Below are 27306 nucleotides of genomic sequence, written 5' to 3' on the forward strand. Positions count from 1 at the left end.
AGCCTTTTGAGTAGCTGGGACTATAGGTGCCCGCCACCACGCCCGGCTAATTTTTTCGTATTTTTTAGTAGAGATGGGGTTTCACCATGTTAGCCAGGATGGTCTCGATCTCCTGACCTCGTGATACGCCCACCTGGGCCTCCCAGAGTGCTGGGATTATAGGCGTGCGCCACCGCGCCCGGCTGACCATATCATTTCTTATTCCAACCAGGCAGCTCTTGAGGATGACAAGGCACTGTCGATAGAGCTGCGGGGACCACAGGTGTCAGCCAGGACGGCCCTGGGCCATGCTAGAGTCTGGGCACCTCACGATTTGGCCCCAGCGACTTCTTGGTCCCGTCCCACTCCACTCTTGTTCCTCACGCTGCCAGGGCCACATGGGGCTGCTTCTCTGTCCACCCTGGCAGGACCCTTGGCTGAAGATGCACTTTTCCTCCGCCCCTCGGGCCAGACCTGGGCAGCCTCCGTCTTTTCACTGGGTTTGGCTGCACTCTGCCTCTTGTGAGAAGCCTCCTAGACACATGGGGACACCGTGCTGGCTCCTTCCCCTCTCCCTAAAGCACTGTGGCCCAGCGGCCTCCAGGTTTCCCTGACCTGCCTGCCCACTCCCTCCGCTGCCTTCTCCCCGCTGGTGGCACAGAGTCATAATCTTCTATTTGCCATCTGTCTCCCCCATCAGGCTGAGCCATCCTGGGCAGGCACCCTGTTGGTCTGGTTGCCAGCTGTGTCCTCAGTGGGCACAGGGATGTGAAGAGAACGCATAGGAAACAGGTACTCCAGCTCAGTCCCCTGCCACCTGTCCCCAGCCTGCAGCCCTTTAACCTACCAAACACACCCCTCCCTACCACAGAACTACCCACACTGCAGTCCCCCTGCCGGGAGTGGCTCAAGTCCTGCCCCAGAGCCTGGAAGCCAGGCTAGCAATCCCCTCCACAAAAAAAGACGCTCTGTTCTCCATTTTGCACAAAAATGTATTTCTGTGACATCCCAAAGTACAGACATTTCCCCAGGCCCCAGGGGGTAAAGCAATGAGGTGTGAACTCTGCCAGGGTCTGGCCGGGGCCGCTGGGCGTGGGATGGAAGGGAGCGCTGCATGCAGCCCATCTGCCAAGCTAGGGGAACACAGGGCTGCCGCCCACTTCCCAGGACAGGGAGGGAGAGGCTCCAGGAGAAAAAGGCCAGGTGTCTCTCCCAAAGCTGCTCACCCATCCCGTCCTGCCTGGAGGCGGAAATGCTAGGAACACCTGAAAACAGGCCGGCAGAGGGAAGAGGGAAGAAAAAGCCATCATCCAAAGGCTGCCTCCAGGGTTAGCGCTGCTCCCCGGGCCCCTGTGATCCACAAGTGTCCGATGAGAAGCAAGGCAGCGTCCACTGAGGGAGGAGCGCAAGAGAGCCGGCGCCTCTCAGGCTTCCAAGGTAAAGCCGAGGGCAGGGCGGGACTGCCAGGGAGGCCCAAGCAGCCACTGCAGGGCAGTCCGAGTGCTGGTCTGGAGGCGGCTGTGTGGCCGCTGTGGGTCAAAGGCTAGCGTGGGACCTCTGCCTCTGAGAGGCGTGGGGTCCTCTGGGCAGCGGGGCAGGCTGGGATGAGGAGGCAGGCTCAGTTCTGCTGGTGGGAGCGCCTGGGCAGTTGAAGGCTGTGGAGCAAGGAAGCAAGCCCCTGGCCCCAGAAGATGCTGGCTTCCAGGGCAGGGGGCAGGTTCTGGATGTGTTTTGGCAGAAGGGGCAGTGGAATCTGCCCCTGAGTTCTGACCATCCCTGGGCTGGGGCTTTCCACAGCCTGGGACCTGGTGGGAGACTAGGAGGCAGCCTCCATAGCAGCGTGGCCTCAGGCAGGCCTGACCGGACAGCAGCAGGGCCACTGGGCGCCCTGCTCCTGGAAGGTCTTCAGGGGCAGGGCTGCCTGGACCTTAGCCTAGGAACAGCTCACTTTCTTGCCCCAGATGGCCCACAGCTGGGAGCACCAAGGCTTTTGGGAGACCCAGTGGGGTAAGTTCTAATTCCCAAACCCCATCAGCTGTGCCCGGGAGCCGAGATGGAGTTCTCAGGCATGGGCAGTGGGTCAGGATGCTGGATACGCTGTCCAAGGCCTGCTCCTCTCATGAAAGGAAGCCAGACTGGGGTCTGAGTTTCCTGGACAAGGACTGGACACTCACAGCGTTATAGGCATCTAGTCGGGTTGGGGTAGGAGTGAGTGTCAGCGATGGAGGCTGAGTGGGTTTGAGAATGGCCAAGGAAGCTGCAAGGACTCAGGAGTGTTGCTTTTGTTTTTGTACAGAAATCATACACACAAAACTTCACACTTCCTAACCAAAAAAAAAATATATATATAATATATATATCTCACTAATGTTAAGGAAAAGCATCGGTTGTGCAAAAGTCCCCCGTGTCTCTTCACTCCGTGGGGGGCTCCCTCGGAAGGGGCCTGCCCGCTGGGCTGCTTGAGCACACTTCCTCCCCACCTGTGGTCCAGAGCGGTGGTGGCCATGGGGGTGGAGGCCTCTATCTGGATGTGTCCATGTTTTCCTCTTTAAAGTTACTGCAGTGCTCAATCACCTTGCTGGAGACAATGAGGGACACAAGATTGGACGGTGAGCTTGGGTGGGGTGAGCCCAGCCCCTCCGAGGTCATCAGGCAGCTGGGTAAACACGTGTTCATAGAGATGGTGGTGCTGACTGAATGATGTGGACGGAGGGGTTGGCAGAGTGGCTGGCATGTGCAGGGGACTCAGGGAATGGCACCTGTGGCCATGAATGCCATCACCAGCCGTCCTCCGCTTCCTTCCTTCCCACCACCCACAGTCCCAGGGCATCTGTGGATAGGGGTCCCCAAATCAGCTCAGGCCTGACCTCCAGAACCCTTTGGAACTTTCTTTAGTGACCTCTTCCTTCTTCATTTTCCCTGCACACCAGACCCTTCTCTTTCCAGAAGTCCACCAGTGGTCCCCAAACTGACTGCACATCAGATTCCCCCAGAGGCCCGGATCCAGTGGCAGGTCCAGGGTGGGGTGGGGGCAGCTGTGTTCGCACAAGGGCCCCCACTACCCTGTGGCAGCTGGGGCCCAGCACTCCAGCTCAGATTTCAAGTCTCACCCGCCCCAACCTGACCCCTGCCACCCATCACTGTCAGTTGTCACCTTGGACCCCAGACAGCTTGCCCATTCAACACCAAGCCTGTGGGTTGGGGGCTTCACTGCAGCCTCTATGTGTTAAAGGGGTGCCCCAATACCTTTTTTTTTTTTTTTTTTTTGGAGACAGAGTCTCGCTCTGTCTCCCAGGCTGGAGTGCAGTGGCCGGATCTTAGCTCACTGCAAGCTCCGCCTCCCGGATTTAGCCATTCTCCTGCCTCAGCCTCCTGAGTAGCGCCCACCACCTCGCCCAGCTAGTTTTTTGTATTTTTTAGTAGAGACAGGGTTTCACTGTGTTAGCCAGGATGGTCTCGATCTCCTGACCTCGTGATCCGCCCATCTCGGCCTCCCAAAGTGCTGGGATTACAGGCTTGAGCCACCGCGCCCGGCCTCAATACCTTTTAGGAAGCAAATTTCCAGAGTGTGAGAGGGGCCAGTGGACAGGCCGAAGGCCTTCTCCTAAGCATCGTCCAGGGTCATTTACTCCTTGCTGTCAGATAGGCCAGTGCCTCAGATTCCCATCACAGGCCTTGGACACATGTTCAAAGTGACTGTAGTAGGTAACTGGTCAGTCTTACCTAGTGCTTCTCAAATTTCCCGGGAATCCCTGTTAACCATGAAAATTCCAGGGCCACCTCCCACCTCCCGGATGCACTGGAAAAGAAAACCTAGGGGTGGGTCCTGTCCGTTTATTTTTAAATTTTATTTTTTTGAGACAGAGTCTCGCTGTTGACCAGGCTGGAGTGCAGTGGCACCATCTCGGCTCACTGCAGCCTCTGCCTCCTGGGTTCAAGTGATTCTCCTGCTCAGCCTCCCAAGTGGCTAGGATTACAGGTGCGCACTACTACACCCAGCTAATTTCGTATTTTTAGTAGAGATGGGGTTTTACCATGTTAGCTAGGTCTCGAACTCCTGACCTCAAGTGATCCACCCACCTCAGCCTCCCAGGGTGCTAGGATTACAGGTGTGAGCCACTGTGCCTGGCCAGCAGTGCCTTTGGTCAGATATAATAGAACCAGGTGACACTTCCCTGCCCTGGCCCAGGAAGTGGCTGTCTGAGGAGCCTCTGAGTTCCAGGCCCCTCCTCCATGTGACCTTTGCTCTATACAGAGACATGAAAAAGCGTGCTGGGGTCAGCTTGACCGTTGTCCCTTCTAGAATGAATCCTGGAGAAAACAAGGTCGTTCCTGACGATTTCGACATGTCGCATCTCTGAGAGTCTCTCCTGTTCTGAACGACTTGAGAACTGGGGGGAGTGGCATTTTAGACACTGCAGTGAAAGCCACAGAAGGCCAGGACTCTACCATGTTTGCGACCTTCCCATTCAGCAAGCTCACTTGCACTCTGCCTCGTCTCATCTCTAGAATGTATTTGACCATACCATGTCCCTTCTTTAGTGGGAATGTCTTTGGCCAAACATAATGAAAAGTTCTGACCTGACTTGCTAATACCCAGTGATAAAAGGATGGAATTTGTTGGGAATAAAAGAAAACTAAGCGGCCGGGCGCGGTGGCTCATGCCTGTAATCCCAGCACTTTGGGAGGCCGAGACGGGCGGATCACGAGGTCAGGAGATCGAGACCATCCTGGCTAACACAGTGAAACCCCATCTCTACTAAAAATACAAAAAACTAGCCGGGCGAGGTGGCGGGCGCCTGTAGTCCCAGCGATTCAGGAGGCTGAGGCAGGAGAATGGTGTGAACCCGGGAGGCGGAGCTTGCAGTGAGCTGAGATCCGGCCACTGCACTCCAGCCTGGGCGACAGAGCGAGACTCCGTCTCAAAAAAAAAAAAAAAAAAAACTAAGCTTACAAACAAGGACCCTGATGCTCTGTTCAGAGCTTGGTCATCTAGTTTCCAGCCATACTGTGGTCAAGATGACATTTGGAGAGGCCCCAGCTGGACATCAATACACTGTCAACCTCTATACTCAACCCCAAGCTGCCCGGGGAATTTCAGTCATTCCTAACCTCCAGAGGGCGCCCGCGATGCCCTTACTCCCCCAAATCAAGGTTCCAGGCAGAAACACACTGCTAGTCTCTTACCGGGCCATTTCCTTGGTCTCCTGCCGTGCAGTCGCCATCTTAATTATGTCCCTCAGAAGGGGCAACCCCCCTTCTTTGATCAGCAGAGGGCAGTACTTGTCCGCTGTGGGATAGGAGCAGACAGCAGAGGATCAGGATGGTCTTCTGATCAGCCCGAGGCCCAGAAACCCACCCTGTCTGTGAGGACTATCCTGGTGCTGGGGGTGTGAAGGCACAGGCCTTGGTGGGGGCAAGACATGTGTGCCCAGCCCCACGGGTGGGAGTTCTGCATCCATGTAGGGGAAGCAAGAGGTGACTCCTTGGTTTGAAGTTGCTGTGTTTATTTCCAGAGCTCATTCTTTTTTTAAAAAAATTTTTTTATATATATAAAATCTTTAAAAATATATATATATTATAAATATAATTTTTTTTTTTTTTTTTTTTGAGACAGAGTCTCACTCTGTCACCCAGGCTGGAGTGCAGTGGTGTGATCTGAGTTCATTGTAACCTCTGCCTCCTGGGTTCAAACGATTCTTCTGTCTCAGCCTCCCTAGTAACTGTGACTACAGGCCCGTGCCACCAAGCCCAGCTAATTTTTATATTTTTAGTAGAGATGGGGTTTCACTATGTTGGCCAGGGTGGTCTCAAACTCTTGGCCTCAAATGATCCGCCCACCTCGGCCTCCCAATGTGCTAGGATTACAGGCGTGAGCCACTGCACCCAGACTAATTTTTTTTTTTTTTTTTTTTTTTTTTAAGTAGAGACAGGGTCGCGCCATGTTGCCTATGTTGGTCTCAACCTCTTGGGCTCAAGCAATCCTCCACCTTAGCCTCCCAAAGGGCTGGGATTACAGGCGTGAGCCACTATGCCTGGCCTCCAGTGCTCATTCTGTGGAAAATGTCACCCAAACCAGTGAGACCAGTGGCTCCTAAAGATGGTGATCCTTTGAGAAGTTTCTATAAAAATACAGATTTCTAAGCCCTGTCACTCAATATTCTTTTTCAACAAATCCAAGGACCAAGATTTATCCGTATTTTCACCAGGTGATTCTGGTGACCCACCAGGTTGGAACCAACTGGTGGTGTGGTTGTTTTTTTTCATGCAGAAAGCATGGAGACTTCTATTTCTGGAGATGGGGGTCTCGCTATGTTGCCCAGGCTGGAGTGCAATGGTTATTCACAGGCATGATCATAGCTCAATGCAGCTGGAAACTCCAGACCTCAGGCAATTCTCCTGTCTCAGTCTCCTGAATAGCTGTGTGCACCACTGAGCCCAGCAGGCATGGAGATTTTGGACTGTTCCTGTACACGGAGACGGGAAGCATTAAGAAAGCTGTCTGGGAACTCTGCACAGGTGTTTCGCCTGCTAGGCCTGCTTCTGGTGAGGAGGCAGGAGTGGGCCGTTAAGCTGGGTGTCCCACAAATGCTGGAAAGTGGAGGGTTCTGCTCTGAGGCACAAAAGCGGCAGCAGCAATTAATGCTCCCCCCGGACTACAAACTCCCTGAGGGCACATCTGCTTTCAGCTGGATGAGTGTCTGAACCCAGGACCAGTCAGCACTCACGGTAGACAGACACGAGGTTATACAGGGCCCAGGTTGCCCAGTGCTGGCTGACAGGAGAGATTCCCTGGGGAAGGAGGCGGAGAATTGGTTCAAATGACCTGCAGGAAAAGAAATCAAAGTCACTGTGGATACTGGGGGTGAGAAGTGTATCTTTTGTTGTCTGAGGTTTCCTCCCACTGGGGAATCCTAGTGACCAACCATGACAGGCTGGCAGGATGCCAGGGAGAAGGGACAGCTGGCCCTGCATCCCACTGGCAGGCTGTACAACGAGGCTCCCTTGGAGAGAGGATAAAGGCACAAGCACATGAGGGAGGCAGAAGGGACCCAGATTAGGAGGAGCAGAAAGCTGGAGACCTCAGCAAGGAGCAGAGACCCAGCCTGGGGGAGAAGGGGAGAGGCACCTTGGGAACAGAAGCACGTGTGACTGTTTTTTTTTTTTTTTGAGACAGAGTTTTGCTCTGTCGCCCAGGCTAGAATGCAGTGGAGTGATCTCCACTCACTGCAACCTCTGCCTCCTGTGTTCAAGCAATTCTCCTGCATCAGCCTCCTGAGTAGCTGGGACTACAGGCACCCACCACCACACTCAGCTAATTTTTTTGTGTTTTAGTAGAGACAGGGTTTCACTGTGTTAGCCAGGATGGTCTCGATCTCCTGACCTCGTGATTCGCCCGCCTCAGCCTCCCAAAGTGCTGGGATTACAGGTGTGTGCCACCGTGCCTGGGCTAATTTTTGTATTTTTAGTAGAGACAGGGTTTCAGTATGTTGGCCAGGTTGGTCTCGAACTCTTGACCTCAACTGATCCGCCTGCCTCAGCTTCCGAAAGTGCTGGGATTATAGGCATGAACCATCATGTCCGGCCCTTTTTTCTTTTTTGAGACTGAGTCTCACTCTGTCACCCAGGCTGGAATGCAGTGGTGCAATCTCGGCTCACTGCAACCTCTGCCTCCTGGGTTCATGTGATTCTCCTGCCTCAGCCTCCCGAGTAGCTGGGACTACAGGCTCATGCCACCACGCCCAGCTAATTTTGGGTTAGAGCATCATTTTGCTGTTGGCCAGGCTGGTCTTGAACTCATGACTACCTGCCTCGGCCTCCCAAAGTGCTAGGATTACAGGCCACTGTGAGCCACTGCATCTAGACTAATCTTTTTTTTTTTTTAGCCACTTTGCCCGACCTTTTTTTTTTTTTTTTTTTGAGAAAGGGTCTCACTCTGCTGCCCAGGCTGGAGTGCAGTGGTGTGATCAGAGCTCACTGCAGCCTTGACCTTCCAGGCCATGCAAGTGCTCCTCCCACCTCAGCCTACTTAGGAGCTGGGACTACAGGTGTAAGCCACCATGACTGAATAATTAAAAACAAAATTTTTTTGGCCGGGCGCAATGGCTTACGCCTGTAATCCTACCACTTTGGGAGGCTGAGGTGGGTGGATTGCCTGAGCCCAGGAGTTTCAGACCAGCCTGGGCAACACAGTGAAACCCCGTCTCTACTAAAGTACAAAAAATTAGTTGGGCATGGCAGCGTGCACCTGTAATCCCAGCTACTTGGGAGGCAGGAGAATCGCTTGAACCCGGGAGGTGGGAGTTGCAGTGAACCAAGATCGCACCATTGCACTCCAGCCTGGGTGACAGTGTGAGACTCCGTCTCAAAAAAATAAATTTTTTTGTAGAGGTGAGGGCTCAGGCTGGTTTCAAACTCCTGAGCTCAAGTGATCCTCCTGCCTCGGCCTCCCAAAGTGGCTGGGATTCTAGGCGTGAGCCACTGCATCTGGCCTATGACTGCTCTTCTGACAAGGGCCTTCTGTGGGCCAGCATGGAGTCATGGTCCAAAAGCCTGAAACAAGTGTGTGCAAAACTCCTGGGCCAGCGATTCTGCTTCCTTTCTCCCCAAGAACTATAGTACTTCGCGCATTGGCAAAGCTGTCAATGTCAGCCTGCTCCTCCCAATATGGGTTTTCAACTGAAATGTCCATCTGTACAGGATGGTACAAAGAGAGTGACTCTGTCCTAAAATGACGAGGGAGATCCTTGCCTGGTGATTGGCCATTCAGTCACAGAACAGTAGGAATTGATACCAGCTTGACTTTAATGAAATCTGTGCATAGAAACACTGCTGGAAGAAGAGACACCAAAATGTCAACAGGGGTTCAATTTCAGGGAGTGAGATTATGAACAATTCCTGTTTTCTTCTTCTTCTTTTGTTTGTTTGTTTTTTTTTTTTTTTGAGATGGAGTATTACTCTATTGTTGCCCAGGCTGGAATGCAGTGGTGAGTTCTTGGCTCACTGCAACCTCTGCCTTCTGGGTTCAAGAGATTCTCATGCCTCAGCCTCCCAAGTAGCTGGGATTACAGGTGCCCGCCAACATGCCTGGCTAATTTTTGTATTTTTAGCAGAGATGGGGTTTCACTGTGTTGGTCAGGATGGTTTTGAACTCCTGACCTCAGATGATCCGCCTGCCTTAGCCTCCCAAAGTGCTGGAATTAAAGGTGTGAGCCACTGTGCCTGGACCTGTTTTGTTTTCTTGTTTTTTGTTTTTTGTTTTTTTTGTTTTTTTAAAGAAATGGAGTCTCATTCTGTCTCCCAGGCTGGAGTGCAGTAGCGTAATGTCGACTCACTACAGCCTTGACCACCTGGGCTCAAGTGATCCTCCTGCCTCAGCCTCCCTAGTAGGTGGGACTACGGATGTGCACCATCACGCCCAGCTGATATTTTTTTTTTTTTTTTTTTTTTTTGAGACAGAGTCTAGCTCTGTGGCCCAGGCTGGAGTGCAGTGGCCGGATCTCAGCTCACTGAAAGCTCCGCCTCCCGGGTTTACGCCATTCTCCTGCCTCAGCCTCCCAAGTAGCTGGGACTACAGGCGCCCACCACCTCGCCTGGCTAGTTTTTTGTATTTTTTAGTAGAGATGGGGTTTCACTGTGTTAGCCAGGATGGTCTCAATCTCCTGACCTCGTGATCCGCCTGTCTCGGCCTCCCAAAGTGCTGGGATTACAGGCTTGAGCCACCGCGCCTGGCCATTTTTTTTTTTTTTTTTTTTTTGAGACAGAGTCTTGGTCTGTCGCCCAGGCTGGAGTGCAGTGGCGCCATCTCGGTTCACTGCAACCTCCGCCTCCCAGGTTCAAGCGATTCTCCTGCCTCAGGCTCCTGAGTAGCTGGGATTATGGGTATGTGCCACCACTCCAGGTTTTTGTATTTTTAGTAGAGATGGAGTTTCACCATGTTGGGCAGGCTGGTCTCAAACTCCTGACCTCGTGATCTGCCCACCTCAGCCTCCTAAAGTTCTGTGATTACAGGCGTGAGCCATTGCACCCGGCCTGAATTTTTAAATTTTTTTTTTTTTTTTTGAGACAGAGCCTCTCTCTGTCGCCCAGGCTGGAGTGCAGTGGTGCGATCTTAGTTCACTGCAAGCTCCGCCTCTCGGGTTCACACCATTCTCCTGCCTCAGCCTCCCGAGTAGCTGGGACTACAGGCACCCGTCACCATGCCCAGCGAATTTTTGTATTTTTAGTAGAGATGGGGTTTCACTGTGTTAGTCAGGATGGTCTCAATCTCCTGACCTCGTGATCCACCCGCCTTGGCCTCCCAAAGTGCTGGGATTACAGCTGTGAGCCACGGCGCCCAGCCTAAATTTTTAGTAAAGAGGAAGTCTCACTATGTTGCCCAAGCTGGTCTTGAAATCTTGGGCTCAGCTGGGTGTGGTGGCTCACACCTATAATCCCAGCACTCTGGGAGGCCGAGGCGGGCAGATCATGAGGTCAGGAGATGGAAACCAACCTGGCTAACACAGTGAGACCCCATCTCTACTAAAAATACAAAAAAATTGCCGGGCGCGGTGGCTCACGCCTGTAATCCCAGCACTTTGGGAGGCTGAGACGGGCGAATCACGAGGTCAGGAGATCGAGACCATCCTGGCTAACACGGTGAAACCCTGTCTCTACTAAAAAATACAAAAAAAAAAACTAGCCGGGCGAAGTGGCGGGCGCCTGTAGTCCCAGCTACTCGGGAGGCTGAGGCAGGAGAATGGCTAAACCCGGGAGGCGGAGCTTGCAGTGAGCTGAGATTCGGCCACCGCACTCCAGCCTGGGCGACAGAGCGAGACTCCGTCTCAAAAACAAAAACAAAAACAAAAACAAAAAAATTAGCTGGGCGTGGTGGTGGGCACCTGTAGTTCCAGCTACTTGGGAGGCTGAGGCAGGAGAATGGTGTGAACCCAGGAGGCGGAGCTTGCAGTGAGTTGGACTGCGCCACTGCACTCCAGCCTGGGTGACAGAGCAAGACTCCATCTCAAAAAAAAAAAAAGAAATCTTGGGCTGAAATGATACTCCTGTCTCAACTTCCCAAAGTGCTGGGATTATAGGCAAGAGCTATTGTGCCCGGCCCATCTGTATGGTTTTCTGTTGTGTGTCTATTTTCTCCCCACCTTTCCCCACAAATCAGTAGGTATCAGTAGTTTGCAAAGAGCAGGCTTTGGGTACATGCAGATGTTGGCATGTATGACAAGTGCTCCAGGCTGCATGGGTGAGATCGTGCCTTTATGTATGCTCTGTGCTATGTGCAGCTACACATCAGTGAGTGAAAGCAGAACCCCACAGAGGACCAGAAGAAAGGCGGGAGCTCTGAGCACACCTTAATGGCATGAGCATCCTGCCCAGCACTTACCCCATATTCCACACTGCATCCCCGCTCCGCACCCTGCCCGCACCTGTAATTGATGTTTCTCCGAGAATTGATGTCCCAGCTCTGGATGGCGGCCCACATGCGTTCCTCCACCTCCTCGCGCTGGGGCTCACAGACGCCCCAGGCCTCGGGTCCATCAAACATGATGTGGGAGAGGACGCCGCAGGCATTGTAGGAAACCTCGATCCCATCGGCCTTGCTCTCCAACAGGTTGCTGCCAGGAGAAAGAAAGAAAAATGGAGTCCCACTCCCTGAGTTTCTCTTCAGATACCAGCTGCAGGACCCCAACTTAAAACAAGAAGCAAGAGGTGCTAGTTATTTCTTTATCACATACTGTCTATATACCCAGATTAGTTCTAAAGGGATTTGAGGTCATTTAAGATATAATTACAGGCTGGGCGCGGTGGCTCACGCCTGTAATCCCAGCATTTTGGGAGGCTGAGGCGGGCAGATCACGAGGTCAGGAGTTTGAGACCATCCTGGCTAACATGGTGAAACCCCGTCTCTACTAAAAAATACAAAAAAATGAGCTGGGCATGGTGGCGGGCACCTGTAGTCCCAGCTATTTGGGAGGCTGAGGCAGGAGAATGGCAGGAACCCAGGAGGCAGAGCTTGCAGTTAGCCTATATTGTGCCACTGCACTTCAGCCTGGGTGACAGAGCAAGACTCCATCTCGGGGAAAAAAAAAAAGATATATAATTACAAAAGGGCCACTTATGAAGGATTGAATGAATAAGAGACCATATTATCAAGGGAAAACGACATTTATAGCAAACCTAGGCTAAGAGCAGTTGTGCAACCGAGCAGACACTAGAGCTCTGAGCATCCTGGCAGCCAAGGCAAAAAGGGAAAGGATTAAAAGTACTAACCTGAAGACGCTGATGAACTGGGAAGTCATTAGTTGAGGCCGCAGCTCCTTCACTTCTGCCACATTCCCCAAGAGTCCTAGCATATTCCTATGCAGTTCCTGCTTCTCTGGGAATTCCTGGGAAAATGAGAGCCAGTGGGCCACATCAATTAGTACTTAATGACTTAGTATCTGGTATTGTTAACCAAAAAGCTTTATGGGCATCTGGCCATGCCAACTAGATAAAGAGGGGGCATATAGGCTGCCCTCCTACCCTCCAGTGCACCTAGGTCAGTGCAGGGTACACACACTAAGGGATTAAAGGGGTGGGATTCCTTGCCACAAAGGCAAAGGCTGATTTAGAGATCTGACCTATGGGACAGACGTGGTTGTGTTCACCAAAGCTCAAAATATTAGTTTAAGGAACCCTCCTAGAAATTAGAGCAGGAAAACAGAGCATGTGTTTAAGGATGAACAGACCTGCTGTCTAGCTTGTAGCGTAGTGGGCTCTGGCCAGCAGTGGGCAGGCTGAGAATGACTGCTGAGGAGACAGGGAGGGGCTTTCCCTTGGAGTGGGCGCTCTCAGGAGGCCCCACCAGGCCATCTGGGTCTGGAGCTTCTGTCAGCAGCAAATCCTGGGTGGGTGGGCCTGAGTCTGTCCCCACTGCCCTTCTCCGGGAAGCATGGGTGAGGGGTGCTACAGATTTGGTTGCTGGGAAGCCTCGGGACAGCAGAGGGGCCATGTGGGCAGCTGAGGCAGCTGCTGCTGCAGGAGGTGGACACTACCTTCAGGCAGTCCAGGAAGAGCTTCATGCCGTTGAAATTGAGGAACATCTCGCAGTTGTCAGGAGTTTCATCTGTGATGTTCCACAGGGCGCTCCAGGAGAACTCCATGACCTGGTCACACTGTGAGGGCAGGACAGGGCTCAGCCAAGGCTCCTGGTACCCAGGGAGGGGGGCCCCTGACAAAAACATGGACCTCCCCCAGGGGCAGCCCAGGCCCCTTGCGGGCTGGGGAAAGGGCAGCGCGGCTTCGTGAAGACTCGACTTACTATCTTGTCCAGCAGCTTCTTCTGAATCAGCTTCAGCATAGTCTGCAGGCAGGGACAAGAGTCTGCTAGAGTGCTGGGGCTCAAGAACTCCCACCCCCATGAACCCAAGATGGAGGGGAGGCTTAGCATGGCTAGTTCAGGAGTCTTGACAGGAGTCTTGAGGCTCACCATGGCTAGTTCAGGAGTCTTGACAAGATCAAGTCTCCATATCTTTGGGGGAGGCTATTTGAAGGCATCCACTCCTCAGCCCCTTGGTATTGGCATCAGGAGGCCGGGTGCCATTCCTGGTCCTCAGGTGACTCCCCTGTGACTTTGGGCACAACCGTTCCCGCTGGGGCTTGAGCTTCCCTAACCATCAAATGAGACCAGAAGCTCTTGAGCTCCTTCGTCATTCTTTCCTTCCTTTCACCAGTGATATTTATCACCTTCCCACTGGTCTCCAGGGCCCATGCCAGGAAGTGCTGGGGACACAATGACAGACGGACAACATGGCATCTTTCCCTATGGAGCCTATGAAAGCAGGATGAGTGCAGGGACTGGGAGAGGATGACAGTATGCCATAGGTGGAAGAAATCTATGAGGCCACCAGCAACGTTCAGCATTAAGAAATTCTTCCTTTGGTCTAGCCTAAAACCTTCATGCTTCAGCACACGCTCCCTCTCCAACTCCCAGTCCCAGGCCCTGCTCTGAGACTCTTGCTCAGGGTAGAGGAGTGGTGGAGAGGGGTGGGGGAGAGTAGTGAGGCTCAGGAGGAAGCGGGCACCCCCCAACACGTACCACGACAAAGCCCATCTTGCCCACAGCCTCCTTGTGGTCATTGTCCACCTGGCAGACCAGGGCGTTGCACAGGTGCACGGCGATCCGCTGGATGGACTCGTCCTGCCGCGTGGGGTTGAGGATGCTGAGCAGGAGCTCGTTGACCCGGCGGTACTGGAATTCCAGCTCCTCGGGGATGCTGAAGTTGCAGAGCGTCAGGCAGCAATTCCGCTGCACCTGGGCCGGGACAGGACACAAGTGGGGCACATTCAGTTTCAGACTCAGGAGCAGGGCTCTAGGAACTCTCTAGAGGTATGAGATCATCCAGAGTTCTGGCAGTCCAGGCCGGTTTTCTGGAAGAGGAGGCTATACAAGTGTTCTTTTAAAAATGTTTTATTGGCCGGGCGCGGTGGCTCAAGCCTGCAATCCCAGCACTTTGGGAGGCCGAGACGGGCGGATCACGAGGTCAGGAAATCGAGACCATCCTGGCTAACACGGTGAAACCCCGTCTCTACTAAAAAAAATACAAAAAACTAGCCAGGCGAGGTGGCGGGCGCCTGCAGTCCCAGCTACTCAGGAGGCTGAGGCAGGAGAATGGCGTAAACCCGGGAGGCGGGGCTTGCAGTGAGCTGAGATCCGGCCACCGGCCACTGCACTTCAGCCCGGGCGACAGAGCGAGACTCTGTTTCAAAAAAAAAAAAAAAAAAAAAACCCACAAATGTGTAGTTTTATAAATAACATAAAGTGAACTCAATGTAACCATCACCTAGGTCAAGAAACAGAACACTGTCAGCACCCAGAAGTCCCCATTGTCCCTTTCTGATCATAAGCCCCTTAGCCCTTAGAACCCCCCGCCCCAGAAAGAACCACTACAATATCCCTGCTTTTCCTTTTTTTTTTTTTTTTTTTGAGATGGAGTCTTGCTCTGTTGCCCAGGCTGGAGTGCAGTGGACCTATCTCAGCTCACTGCAACCTCCACCTCCCTGGTTCAAACAATTCTCCTTCCTCAGCCTCCTGAGTAGCTGGGATTACAGGCGTGCCACTATGCCCGGCTAATTTTTGTATTTTTAGTGGAGATGGGGTTTCCCCATGCTGGCCAGGTTGGTCTCGTACTCCTAGCCTCAAGTGATCTGCCTGCCTTGGCCTCCCAAAGTGTTGGGATTATAGGTGTGAGCCACTGCACCCAGCCTTCTTTTATTTTTATTTTTATTTTTATTTTTATTTTTTATTTTTTATTTTTTTTTTGAGACGGAGTCTCGCTCTGTCGCCCAGGCTGGAGTGCAGTGGCCGGATCTCAGCTCACTGCAAGCTCCGCCTCCCGGGTTTTTGCCATTCTCCTGCCTCAGCCTCCCGAGTAGCTGGGACTACAGGCGCCCGCCACCTCGCCCGGCTATTTTTTTTGTATTTTTTAGTAGAGACGGGGTTTCACCCTGTTAGCCAGGATGGTCTCGATCTCCTGACCTCGTGATCCGCCCGTCTCGGCCTCCCAAAGTGCTGGGATTACAGGCTTGAGCCACCGCGCCCGGCCTTTATTTTTATTTTTTGAGACAGGGTCTTGCTCTGCTACTCAGGCTGGAGCGCAGTGGCACCATCATGGTGCAGCCTCAACCTCTGGGGCTCAAGCGATCCTCCCTCCTCAGCATCCTGAGTAGCTTGTACTACAGCTGTGTGCCACCATGCCCAGCTACTATTTTGTGTTTTGTAGAGATGGGGTCTCACTATGTTGTCCAGGCTGGCCTCTACCTCCTGGGCTCAAGAGATCTTCTTGCCTCAGCCTCCCAGAGTTCTGGGATTCTAGGCATGAGCAACTGCACCTGGCCCCTGCTTTCTTTTATTTTTTGAGACAGGGTCTCACTCTGTCACCCAGGCTGGAGTGTGGAGGTGCAATCTCAGCTCACTGCAACCTCTCTGTCCTGGGCTCAAGTGATCCTCCCACCTCAGCCTCGCTAGTAGCTGGGATTACAGGTGTATCCAATGGCCCCTGCTTTTTTTTTTTTTGAGATGGAGTCTCACTCTGTCGCCCAGGCTGGAGTGCAGTGGCGTGATCTCGGCTCACTGCAACCTCTGCCTCCAGTGTTCAAGTAATTTTCTGCCTCAGCCGCCCGAGTAGCTAGGATTACAGGCACCCGGCACCACACCCAGCTAATTTTTTGTATTTTTAGTAGAGATGGTGTTTCACCATTTTGGCCAGGGTGGTCTTGAGCTTCTAACCTCGTGATCCACCCACCTCGACCTCCTGAAGTGCTGGGATTACAGGCATGAGCCACCACGTCTGGCATTTTGTGCAGTGGTGCAGTCTTGGCTCACTGCAACCTCCGCTTTGTGGGTTCAAGTGAATCTCTTGCCTCAGCCTCCCAAGTAGCTGGGATTATAGACGTGTGCCACCACGCTCAGCTAATTTTTTTGCATGTTTTGTAGAAGACAGGGTTTCACCATGTTGGTCAGGATGGTCTTGATCTCTTGACTTCATGATCCACCAGCCTTGGCCTCCCAAAGTGCTGGGATTACAGAGGAGAGTCACTGTGCCTGGCCTTTTTTTTTTTTTTTTTTTTTTTTTGAGATGGAGTTTCACTCTTGTTGCCAAGGCTGGAATGCAATGGCGCGATCTCAGCTCACTGCAACCTGTGCCTCCCAGGTTCAAGTGATTCTCCTGCCTCAGCCTCCCAAGTAGCTGGGATTACAGGCTCCCGCCACCATGCCAAGCTAATCTTTGTATTTTTAGTAGAGATGGGGTTTCGTCATGTTGGCCAGGCTGGTCTGAACTCCTGACCTCAGGTGATCCACCTTCCTCAGCCTCCCAAAGTGCTGGGATTACAGGCATGAGCCACCACGCCTGGCTGGCCCCTGCTTTTCATAGATATTCTACAGGTTTGCAAGATTAACGGTTGTTATACATAGCTGAAATGCATTGATTTTTCATTACAGTCTAGTATTCCATCATGACACCCCAATTTATTCATCCATTCTACAGCTGATGGATGTCTGGGTGACTCTAAGAGTTGGCTACTGTGAACCATGTATTATACCTGCATCCTGGTGACCATAAGCATGGGTTTCTTTAGGGCACATATGCCAGGTGTGACTTCTGGGTCACAAGGTGTGCATGTCTTCAACCTTATTAGGTAACACTAGACTGTTTTCCACAGTGGCTTTAGCAGTTTACACTCCTATCAGCAGTGCAGGAGCTCCTCAGTTGCTCTACATCCTCAGTTTTCTTTGTACTGTCTATAGGTTTATTTGCTTATTGATTTGTTTGGGGTTTTTTTTTTGAGACAGTGTCTCATTCTGTTGCCCAGGCTGGAGTGCAGTGGTGTGACCATAGCTCACTGCAGCCTCAAACTCCTGGGCTGAAATAATCCTTTTGCTTCAGCCTCCTGAGTAGCTGGGACTACAGGAGTACATCACCACACCTGGCCAATTAAAAAAAAATTTTTTTGAGATGGAGTCTCATTTACTCTATCGCCCAGGCTGGAGTGCAGTGGCATGATCCTGGCTCACTGCAGCCACCTTCTAGTGCAAGCGATTCTCCCGTCTCAGCCTCCCCAAGTAGCTGGGATTACATAGGGATCCGCCCTCATGCCTGGCTAATTTTTGTATTTTAGTAGAGACAGGGTTTCACCATGCTGGCCAGGCTGGTCTTGAACTCCTGACCTCAGGTGATCCACCCGCCTCAGTCTCCTGAAGTGCTGGGATTACAGGTGTGAGCCACCTCGCCTGGCCCTATTTATTTAAGACAGGGTCTCTCTGTTGCCAGAGAGGAATGCAGTGGTGCCATCATAGCTCACTGCAGCCTTGAACTACTGGGCTCAAGCAATTTTCACACCTCAGCTTCCAAGGTGGCTGGGATTCCTGGGCATGTGCCATCACACCCGGCCTTTTTTTAAATTTAAATTTTATTTATGTATTTATTTATTTTTTGAGACAGAGTCTCACTCTGTCACCGAGGCTGGAGTGCACTGGCATGATCTCGGTTCACTGCAACCTCCACCTGGATTCAAGCAATTCTCCCACCTCAGCCTTCCTAGTAGCTGGGATTACAGCTGCCCACCACCACGCCTGGCTAATTTTTGTATTTTTGGTAGAGATGGGGTTTTGCCATGTTGGCCAGGATGATCTAGAACTCCTTGCCTCAAGTGATCCGTCTGCCTCAGCCTCCCAAAGTGCAAGGATCACAGGCATAAGCCATTGCGCCAGGCCTTTTTCAAAAAAATTTTACAAGTGAGGATGTATGCATATTTTTTTCCTCTAAGAACAGTTCTAATTGCGGAATGGCTAGGTCAAAAGATGCATTTACAATTTTGGCAGGTTCTGCTGGTTGCCCTCCACAAAGGTTGCACGACTCATCCCTCACCAGTAGACGAGGTGCTCTTGCCTACCTATGCGACATTGGGTATCACCAAGCTCTTGAGATGAAATGTGACTTCGTCTTATTTTGATTTCCATTTCTGTGACAGATTTATTAATTCATTTGGGAGTCTCCAACTAGTCTTCTTTTTCTCTTTTCTTTTCCTTTTTTTTTTTTTTTTTTTTTTTTAAGATAGGGTCTCCTCTGTTGCCCAAGCTAGAGTACAGTGGTAGAATCAGAGTTCACTGCAGCCTCCACTTCCCAGGCTCAAGCAATCATCCCACCTTGGCCTCCGAGTAGCTGGGGCTACAGATGCACACCACTATACCCAGCTAATTAAAAGAAAAAAAAATTTTTTTTCGAGACAGAGTTTCACTATCATCACCCAGGCTGGAGTGCAATGGTACCATCTCGGCTCACTGCAACCTCTGCCTCCTGGGTTCAAGTGATTCTCCTGCCTCAGCCTCCTGAGTAGCTAGGATTACAGGTTCCCACCACCACACTCGGCTAATTTTTGTATTTTAAGTAGAGACCGGGTTTCACCATGTTGGCCAGGCTGGTCCTGAACTCCTGACCTCAGGTGATCAACCTGCCTTGGCCTCCCGAAGTGCTGGGCCACCATGCCGGCCTAAAAAACTTTTTTGTAGAGAAGGGGCAGGTGGGCATGTCACTTGAGGCTACGAGGAGTTCCAGACCAGCCTGGCCAACATGGCGAAACCTTGTCTCTATTAAAAATACAAAAATTAGCCAGGTGTGGTGGCGTGCTCCTGTAGTCCCAGCTACTCATGACGCTGAGGCAGGAGAATCGCTTGAACCTGGAGGTAGAGGTTGCAGTGAGCCGAGATCACGCCACTACACTCCAGCCTGGGCAATAGACAGAGACTCTGTCTCAAAAAAAAAAAAAAAAAAAGAAAGAAAAGAAAAAATATACACACTCAGATATTGCCCCTGAAATTCTGCAACTCTACTTCTAGATATGTATTATAAGGATAACTAATTAAGTATAATTAACAAAGCATTGCTTGGGAGCGAGCACAAAAGATGAAACAGCAACCTAAATTATTCGACTCTGGGGGCTGTTTCGCACACTGGGCAGAGCCCTGACCTTGGCCACTGCCTCCAAGCTCCAGCAGAGTCCTCCACACAGTGGCCTCTCCCTGGATGAGGACACTGAACATATGCTGGTGTCAACAGTTATGGAAATGAACCTTAACACCAGCTGTATCTAGGGGAGGAGAGGTAAGACTGTGAGTGGCTTTCGCTGTATTTAATACATTCTTGTATCACTTGAATTTTTTCATCTTTTAAGCATTAGGTATCTTTTTTTTGTTTTGTTTTTGTTTTTGTGTTGATACAGAGTCTTGCTTTGTCACCAGACTGGAGTGCAGTGGCACGATCTCGGCTCACTGAAATCTCCACCTCCCGGGTTTAAGCAATCCTCCTGTCTCAGCCTCCTGAGTAGCTGAGACTACAGGTACCCGCCACTATGCCTGGCTAATTTTTGTATTTTTAGTAGAGATAGGGTTTCACCATGTTGGCCAGGCTGGTCTGGAACTCCTGATCTTAAGTGATCCGCCTTCCTTGTCCTTCCAAAGTGCTGGGATTACAGGTGAGGGCCACTGTGCCTGGCTTAAGCATTAGGGTATCTTTTGTAATCAGAAAAGAAACATTATTAAACAATTTTTGGGCCTAGTGCAATGCTCATGCCTACAATCCCAGCACTTTGGGAAACCAAGGCAGGAGGATCACTTGAGCCAGGGGATAGCAAGGGCAACATAGTGAGACCCTGAGACCCTGTCACCACACACACACACACAAATTAGCTGCGTGTGGCCAGGGCACGGTGGCTCATGCCTGTAATCCCAGGACTTTAGGAGGCCAAGGCAGGCAGATCGCGAGGTCAGGAGTTTGAGACCAGCCTGGCTAACATGGTGAAACCCTGTCTCCACTAAAAATACAAAAAATTAGCCGGGCGTGGTAGCAGGCACCTGTAGTCCCAGCTACTCGGGAGGCTGAGGCAGGAGAATGGTGTGAACCCGAGAGGCGGAGCTGGCAGTGAGCTGAGATCGCACCACTGCACTCCAGCCTGGGCAACAGAATGAGACTCCATCTCAAAAAAAAAAAATAGCTGGGTGTGGTTGTATATGCCTTGTTGTCCCAGCTACTGGGGAGGCTGAGGCGGGAGGCTTGCCTGAGCCTACAAGGTGGAGGCCACAGTGAGCTGTGATTGTGCCACTGTACTCCAGCCTTGGCAAGAGTTAGACCCTGTGTTTCTGTTTTTCTTTGAGACAGAGTCTTGCTCTGTCACCCAGGCTGGAGTGCAATGGCTCGATCTCGGCTCACTGCAACCTCTGCCTCCCGGGTTCCAGCAATTATCCTGCCTCAGCCTCCCAAGTAGCTGGGACTATAGGCACCCGCCACCATGCCTGGCTAATTTGTATATTTTTAGTAGAGACGGGATTTCACCATGTTGGCCAGGCCGATCTCGAACTTCTGACCTCAGGTGATCTGCCTGCCTCGGCCTCCCAAAGTGCTGGGATTACAGGCGTGAGCCATCGCACCCAGCTAATTTTTGTATTTTTTTAGTAGAGACAGGGTGTCGCCATATTGGCCAGGCTGGTCTTGAACTCCTGACCTCAGGATCTGCCTGCCTCAGCCTCCCAAAGTGCTGGGATTACAGGCATGAGCCACCGCGCCCAGCCTGAGACGCTCTCTTAATTAAAAAATATATATATTGTGGCTGGGTGCGGTGGCTCACGCCTGTAATCCCAGCACTTTGGGAGGCCAAGGCGGGTGGATCACCTGAGCTCAGGAGTTCGAGACCAGCCAGGCCAACATGGTGAAACCCTGTCTCTACTAAAAATACAAAAATTAGCCGGGCGTGGTGGCATGCGCCTGTAGTCCCAGCTACTAGGGGAGCTGAGGCAGGAGGATCGCTTGAACCCAGGAAGTGGAGGTTGCAGTGAGCCGAGATTGTGCCACTGCACTCCAGCCTGGGTGACAGAGTGTGACTCCATTTCCAAAAAAAAAAAAAAAGGTTATTGTTTGATCCTTTCGTAGTTTATAAGATTGATGATCAGGTCTTCATGCTCATGTGTAAAATATGCCTCCCTCAAACCACGTTAGGACGTTGGCATATTGCCCGTCTGAAATGAAAAAAGTTTTTTTGTTATATAAATATGTTGGCTGGGTGTGGTGGCACATGCTTGTAATCCCAGCACTTTGGGAGGCCGAGGCGGGTGGATCACCTGAGGTCAGGAGTTCAACACCAGCCTGACCAACATGGCAAAACCCCGTCTCTACTAAAAATACATAAATTAGCTAGGTGTGGTGACATGTGCCTCTAGTCTCAGCTACTTGGGAGGCTGAGGCAGGAGAATCTCTTGAACCCGCCACTGCTCTCCAGCTTGGGCAACAGAGCAAGACTGCATATGAAAAAAAATTTGTTGGCTGGTCAGGTGCGGTGGCTCACACCTGTAATCCCAGCACTTTGGGAGGCTGAGGCAGGTGGATCACCTGAGGTCAGGAGTTCGAGACCAGCCTGACCAATATGGTGAAATCCCATCTTTACTAAAAATACAAAATTAGCCAGGTGTGGTGGCGCATGCCTGTAATCCCAGCTACTTGGGAGGCTGAGGCAGGAGAATCACTTGAACCCAGGAGGTGGAAGTTGCAGTGAGCCAAGATCGCACCACTGCACTCCAGCCTGGGCAACAAGAGTGAAACTCTGTCTCAAAAAAACGAAATGTTGGCTGATAAAGGAGATGTTCATGTTCATGTGACATAGTTGAAGTAAAAATCCACTGTATACAAACAGTACGCAGTTTGTGTATCCCATTTACAAAATACGTGTGCATAGGCTAAAATCCACAATCGATAGCCCATGTTAATGGTGCCTAAATCTGGGTAGTGGGTTTACGGGTGATTTTTATTTTCTGTATATCTATAATTATAACTTTTCTATAATAAAAGCTTTTATTATTTTTATTTATGGTAAGAAATCCCCCAGCAGAGTATATGAGCAGAAGGGCTGAGGAAACAGCTCAGGCAGGGAGAAGAGCAGGGTCCCTGGGCCCCCACCCCCACATGGGGCAGGGAGGAAGAGGATGGAAGGCAGCCAGGGGTGATGGACTGTGGGAAGGGCCAGGTCCCGGGGACCGTGAGTGTCAGGTCCCAAGAGTCAGGGAGTGCTGCCGTGGGAAAGGGAGCTGGGAAGGATGCAGCCCAGAGCCGGGGGAGCCCTAGCGGGATGCAGGAAGCAGGAAACGGGTGGCTGGGTCAGAGCATGCAGGCCGTGGCAGGTGGGGGCTCACCGTCACCTCCTGGTAGGATTCCATGCCATTCAGCACCACCTGGATGACCTGCCGGCGCAGCTTCACACTCTGCTCTGAGCGGTACTCGGAATTTGTTAGGTAGAAGAGGGCGGCACTGCCTGTTACTTGAATGTTTCTGTCATATTTGTGGCACTTGAGGGCCGTGATGACCAGCTGTATGAAGACAAGGGAGACCTGGGCTGGCAAGTGCAAGGAGAGGCGTGGGCTCTGCAAGGGGCTGGAACAGGCTCTCTGGGGCAGGGTTTAGCCTGGTCTTGCTCTCTAAAGGCGGAAGTGGGGCCTGGGGAGCAGACACCAGGGTGGGGACTGAACAAGGCCAGTGCTGAAGCCAGTCAAGTGCTGTGAGGCCCAGGCTGGGGATCGGGTCCTGGGGCCCTGGAGAGGGACAGGGGCTCTGGGGATGGCCCAGCCAAGCCTGGCACCCTCCAGGTGGGGAGGGACAGGAGGCCAAGGCCCCAGGCTTGGAGCTGACCTTCAGGGCCCGCAGCAGCTGGTTGCAGCGCTCGATGCGGGCAATGTCAAAAAGCAGGTTGATAGCCCGTGAGGTGATCTCAGGCCGGTGCTCCGTGTAGGCCTCGATGGCATTCAGCACCTGCTCTTCGTTTTTATCACCACTTACCTGCGGGTGGGACATGCTCAGAACAACCCAGAAGAGGCCAAGGGCTGGGATGCCAGATCCCAACTCAGTCTCCAGCCCCAGAATCCAGCTCCTTCCCTCTCCCAAGGCTCCCTGGCCCAGCCCCATCCCGCTTCTACGCTCACTTTGTAGGCCGGAATGTGCGTGAGGCGGCACAGGGAGTTCTCGAAGAGCCCGAGGAACTGCAGCGGCCTCTTCAGAGCCCGGAAAGGTATGATGCTGCTTTTGGAAGGCTCAGTGCTGGGGAAAGAGGGTGCCGGTGTCAGTGGCTTGGGGCCCAGGCCTGAGCTGGGTCTCCCCACTGGGGGTGGTGAGGCATTTCCTTGCTTTCTCTTCGAGGCCCTCCAACCTCATCCCCTGTTCCTTTTGTTTTTAATGGTAGGGGACATAGGCACCACCTCCTGATGGAAGGGTGGCAAGGTCACATAGTAGGGAAACTATGTAGGATGGGTGATGCAGCCACCTTTAGAAACCACCTGCCATTTTAGTAAGGACATGGCACTTTTAGGTCTCACCAACAATCACAAAGGGACAAGCTCAACTGAACACCATTAAAGTAGGCTGGGGCCAGGGCTTATGGGTGGCCAGTTACAGCTGGTAGGGTTTGGTCAAACTTCTCAACCAACCAACCCAGGAACTGACCTATGTCCAGCAATACTCCATAGGTGGCAGACACTGCCAGCCTCGCCTCTTCCCCCCATGGCACTGTGCTCTGATCAGGCTGAGCGTTAGGTAGTTCCCCTGTCGCTCCTCATGCTCTCACCTACTGGCCTTCGCAGGTGCTGTTCCCTCTGCTAGAACGCCTTTCCTCTGGCAAAGGCAGAATGAGCTTTCAGGACAGCTAGGATGCTCAGGCCACCCTGGGGCCCTGGATTGCCCCTACCATAGCCCTTGTAATGACTTGACTGTCCCCACCAGCTCACACAGACTCTGAGAGGGCAGGACCTGATTTGTTTCCTTATCTCTAGCACACAGCACAGCACTTGGTGGAGGGGTACTTGACAAATACTTTTTTTTTTTTTTGAGACAAAGTCCCACTCTGCTGCCCAGGCTAGAGTGCAGTGGTGTGATTTCAGCTCACTGCAGGCTCCGCCTCCCGGGCTCAAGCAATCCTCACACCTTAGCCTCCCAAGTAGCTGGGACTACAGGTGTCTGCCACCATGTTGGCCAGGCTGGTCTCCAACTCCTGGCTTCAAGTGATTCGCCCATCTTGGCTTCCCAAAGCGCTGGGATTACAGGTGTGAGCCACTGCACTGCACCAGCCTAAATGCTTATTGAATGATACCCTACCAGTAGCCATGGAGGGTGGGACCCCACCTGGTCTGCCCCGCTTCCTCTTCCATCTTGGAGATGCTGCAGTTCTCTAGGATCATGTGGCCAGAGATGTCCAGGGACATTAGGTTCCCCAGCTTCTGCACAAAGAGGCTCAGCACCTCCCGAGTCAGCTTGAACTTGTAGTAGCTGGAGAGGCGGTCTCGGGAGATGTCCAGGTGTCTGAAGATCGGGATAGGGGATGCAGGTCAGGAGCTGGGTACAGGGTGGGGCTGCCTTGCAGACCCCAGCTCCTTTGATCTCTAGCAGGGGATGGCCCATGCCTGCCATGACTTCTCCAGGGCATTCTGGGAAGAAACCCCGAACAGCCCCAATCCAGCTGAAACACTGGGTTTAAGGGATGGGACTGTGTCTTCATCCCCACCCTCTGCCTAGCCAAAGGCTCCTAAACCCTGAGGGCGTGCATGACAACACTCACCTCTACTCTTCCCCACCTGCCCACCCATCCCCACCCTGGTGAGCTCTGGGCCAGGAGCTCACCGCAGCTTGTGCAGCTGCACGATGACCCGGATGTGGTCGTCAGACAGGTCCATGTTGTAGAGTACGAGGGACACCAGGCTGTCTTTCCACTGTGTGAGGAAGGCGGCATCGCTCGTCTGAATGCCTGAGAGGTCCAAGGCTGCCAGGGAGTTGAGTGGCCGCAGCAGGGACTCCACAGGGACCCAATCAATCATGCGGCCCAAGTTGAGGAAGCGGAGGCGGCTGAAGCCCTCAAAGGTGAAATCCTTAACCAGCACCTGGCAGGTGGGGTTGACGAGGTACTCATCTTCACAGCCCCCTGGGTTCTCCTCCTCATAGAAAATGTTTGTACAGCCGAAGAGGCTCAAGGACACCAGGGTGTGGCTGAAGCTCCTCAGTGTCTGCAGGCTCTTGGCAGACAGCTTCTCGCAGTTGGTCAGGTACAGCTCCACCAGGTCCTGGGAGTGGGCACAGCTCCATCATCATCACCGCCCCTGCCCCTTCCCCCCACCCCAGGCCTTGTCCTGGGCTACAGGTGGGTTGGAAAGGGTGATGTGCACAGTCAGGGTGTGCACTGGCTGGGCTGGGGATGGCTGGGCTGGAGGAGAGCAGCCTGGCCCCTGCTTGGCGTGGGCCCTCCCAGTGCTGTGGCGGGGCAGGTCTCACCTGCTTGCGGATGGCCTCCAGGTCCTGGTCCTGTACCAGGTCCTCGCGGAGGTGGATACGCGTGAGGCGGGTGCTGCGGGGGTCTGAGAAGAGGCTGAAGAAGCTCTCGTGTGGCTCGAAGTTACAGGCAGCGTTCACCAGCTCCACATACCTGGGAGAGGAGAAAGCCTGGCTCAGGGGAGGGCCCCAGGGACTCTCATCCTCGCTTCAAAGCCAAGCCCTCCTCCCCCTGAAGCTTTCTTGGATCACCCCAAGTAGCAACCTCCTTCTCCTAAGAGTATCTGGTTGGATCTTAACTAAACTACCAGTAAGATTAAGGGTGCCCAGGAACCAGGAATCTAAAGGCAGCTCTCTGGGAGACCTTCTAGGTGATGCAGGGGGCATCTCTCCCAATGCACATGCCTGTCACACAACCTCCACGCACACTGCAGGGGCAGCAGCCCCCCCTGGCATGGCCACTCTCATCACCTTCTTTAAGCCCCTCCTGTGACCCTTTTAAACAGGCAAAGTAAGCCAAGTAGTTCAGAGTTCCCAGCTGGGTACAGGGCAAGCCCTTAATTAAGCCCTGTTGAGACATCAGCTCATGCAAGAATCCTGGTCTGCTGGGAAATGCTTTGGATTCAAACGCTTTAGAATCTAAATCATGGCTTGGCTGCTTCCTATCTGGGCAACTTTACACAAGTAAATGAACTTTCCCAGACCTCAGTTTCTTCATCTGTAAAGTGTATATAACTCTGGCCTGCAAAGTGTCCAACCTAGAGCCTGACCCACAGTAAATGCTCAGGACGTTATTACAGGTCCACCTCTGTCCTCAGGCCCACACGGGCTTCTAGTTTCCTATGCAGTTGTCTACCAATTTCTCTTCTGGGAATCTATTTTTTTCTTTTCTTTTTTTTTTTTCTGTAGAGACAAGGTCTCGCTATGTCACCCAGGCTGATTTTGAATTCCTGGTCTCAAGTGATCCTCCTGTCTTGGCTTCCCAAAATGCTAGAACTACAGGTGTGAGCCACCATGCCTGGCCACCATCTGGGCCTCTAGATTGAACTCCCAGCATTCAGTGACTGCATAGCATGCTTCTAGGAGCCCCTAGGAGTGGGGAGGCCCTCGGAGGGCCATTCAGATTTTTCCCTTGAGACCCTGTCTCAAATGAATGACTCTGGATGATTCACTCCCTGGTCATGGATCCGTTATTCTGGCACTGGCAACTAAACCCTTATGTGGCCATGCTCATTGAATTCACAAGCACAGGTGTGTGCATGTGAATGTACATACACACGTGGGGCAACACTTAATTCATTTATATGCAGATTTTGATAGTCACATCTCTAAATGCACACATGCAGTTTTACCCTCAAAAATAATCTGTGCTGTATAAGCTTACATGTGTACACACACCCATGCCTTCACGTGCACACCCCTCCACACACACACCAACACACACATATATACACCTTTACGGTTATGGATACATCACTATTCTCTTGCACCCATGAACATCCATGTG

General features: G+C 52.3%; 1 protein-coding gene and 1 non-coding gene across 6 annotated transcripts in view; one reads left to right on the plus strand and one right to left on the minus strand.

Annotated features, from left to right (window-relative positions):
* Nucleotides 1-950: 950 nt before the first annotated feature.
* ZER1 (zyg-11 related cell cycle regulator) overlaps nucleotides 951-27306 on the minus strand; it is a 44016-nt gene continuing 17660 nt past the window's right edge. For 3 of the 5 annotated variants that reach the window (XM_008006028.3, XM_008006027.3, XM_008006026.3), the window contains exons 3-16: nucleotides 25803-25953; nucleotides 25158-25594; nucleotides 24663-24839; nucleotides 23471-23585; nucleotides 23181-23327; nucleotides 22688-22861; nucleotides 14051-14266; nucleotides 13274-13315; nucleotides 13008-13127; nucleotides 12244-12359; nucleotides 11400-11588; nucleotides 6708-6805; nucleotides 5167-5269; nucleotides 951-2557 (exon numbers count right to left, since the gene is read on the minus strand). In XM_008006028.3, coding sequence (XP_008004219.1) covers nucleotides 2500-2557; nucleotides 5167-5269; nucleotides 6708-6805; nucleotides 11400-11588; nucleotides 12244-12359; nucleotides 13008-13127; nucleotides 13274-13315; nucleotides 14051-14266; nucleotides 22688-22861; nucleotides 23181-23327; nucleotides 23471-23585; nucleotides 24663-24839; nucleotides 25158-25594; nucleotides 25803-25953 — 2143 coding nt within the window. In that variant the 3' untranslated portion in view covers nucleotides 951-2499. The remainder of the gene's footprint in view (nucleotides 2558-5166; nucleotides 5270-6707; nucleotides 6806-11399; nucleotides 11589-12243; nucleotides 12360-13007; nucleotides 13128-13273; nucleotides 13316-14050; nucleotides 14267-22687; nucleotides 22862-23180; nucleotides 23328-23470; nucleotides 23586-24662; nucleotides 24840-25157; nucleotides 25595-25802; nucleotides 25954-27306) is intronic. The other 2 variants (XM_037995335.2, XM_008006030.3) reach the window with 1 other exon arrangement.
* LOC119622761 (small nucleolar RNA U13) lies at nucleotides 21423-21526 on the plus strand. Its single transcript, XR_005239327.2, has one exon. It is a non-coding gene; the product is annotated as a small nucleolar RNA U13 (small nucleolar RNA).

This window comes from Chlorocebus sabaeus, chromosome 12 (genome assembly GCF_047675955.1).
Source record: "Chlorocebus sabaeus isolate Y175 chromosome 12, mChlSab1.0.hap1, whole genome shotgun sequence".
Lineage (NCBI taxonomy): Eukaryota > Metazoa > Chordata > Mammalia > Primates > Cercopithecidae > Chlorocebus > Chlorocebus sabaeus.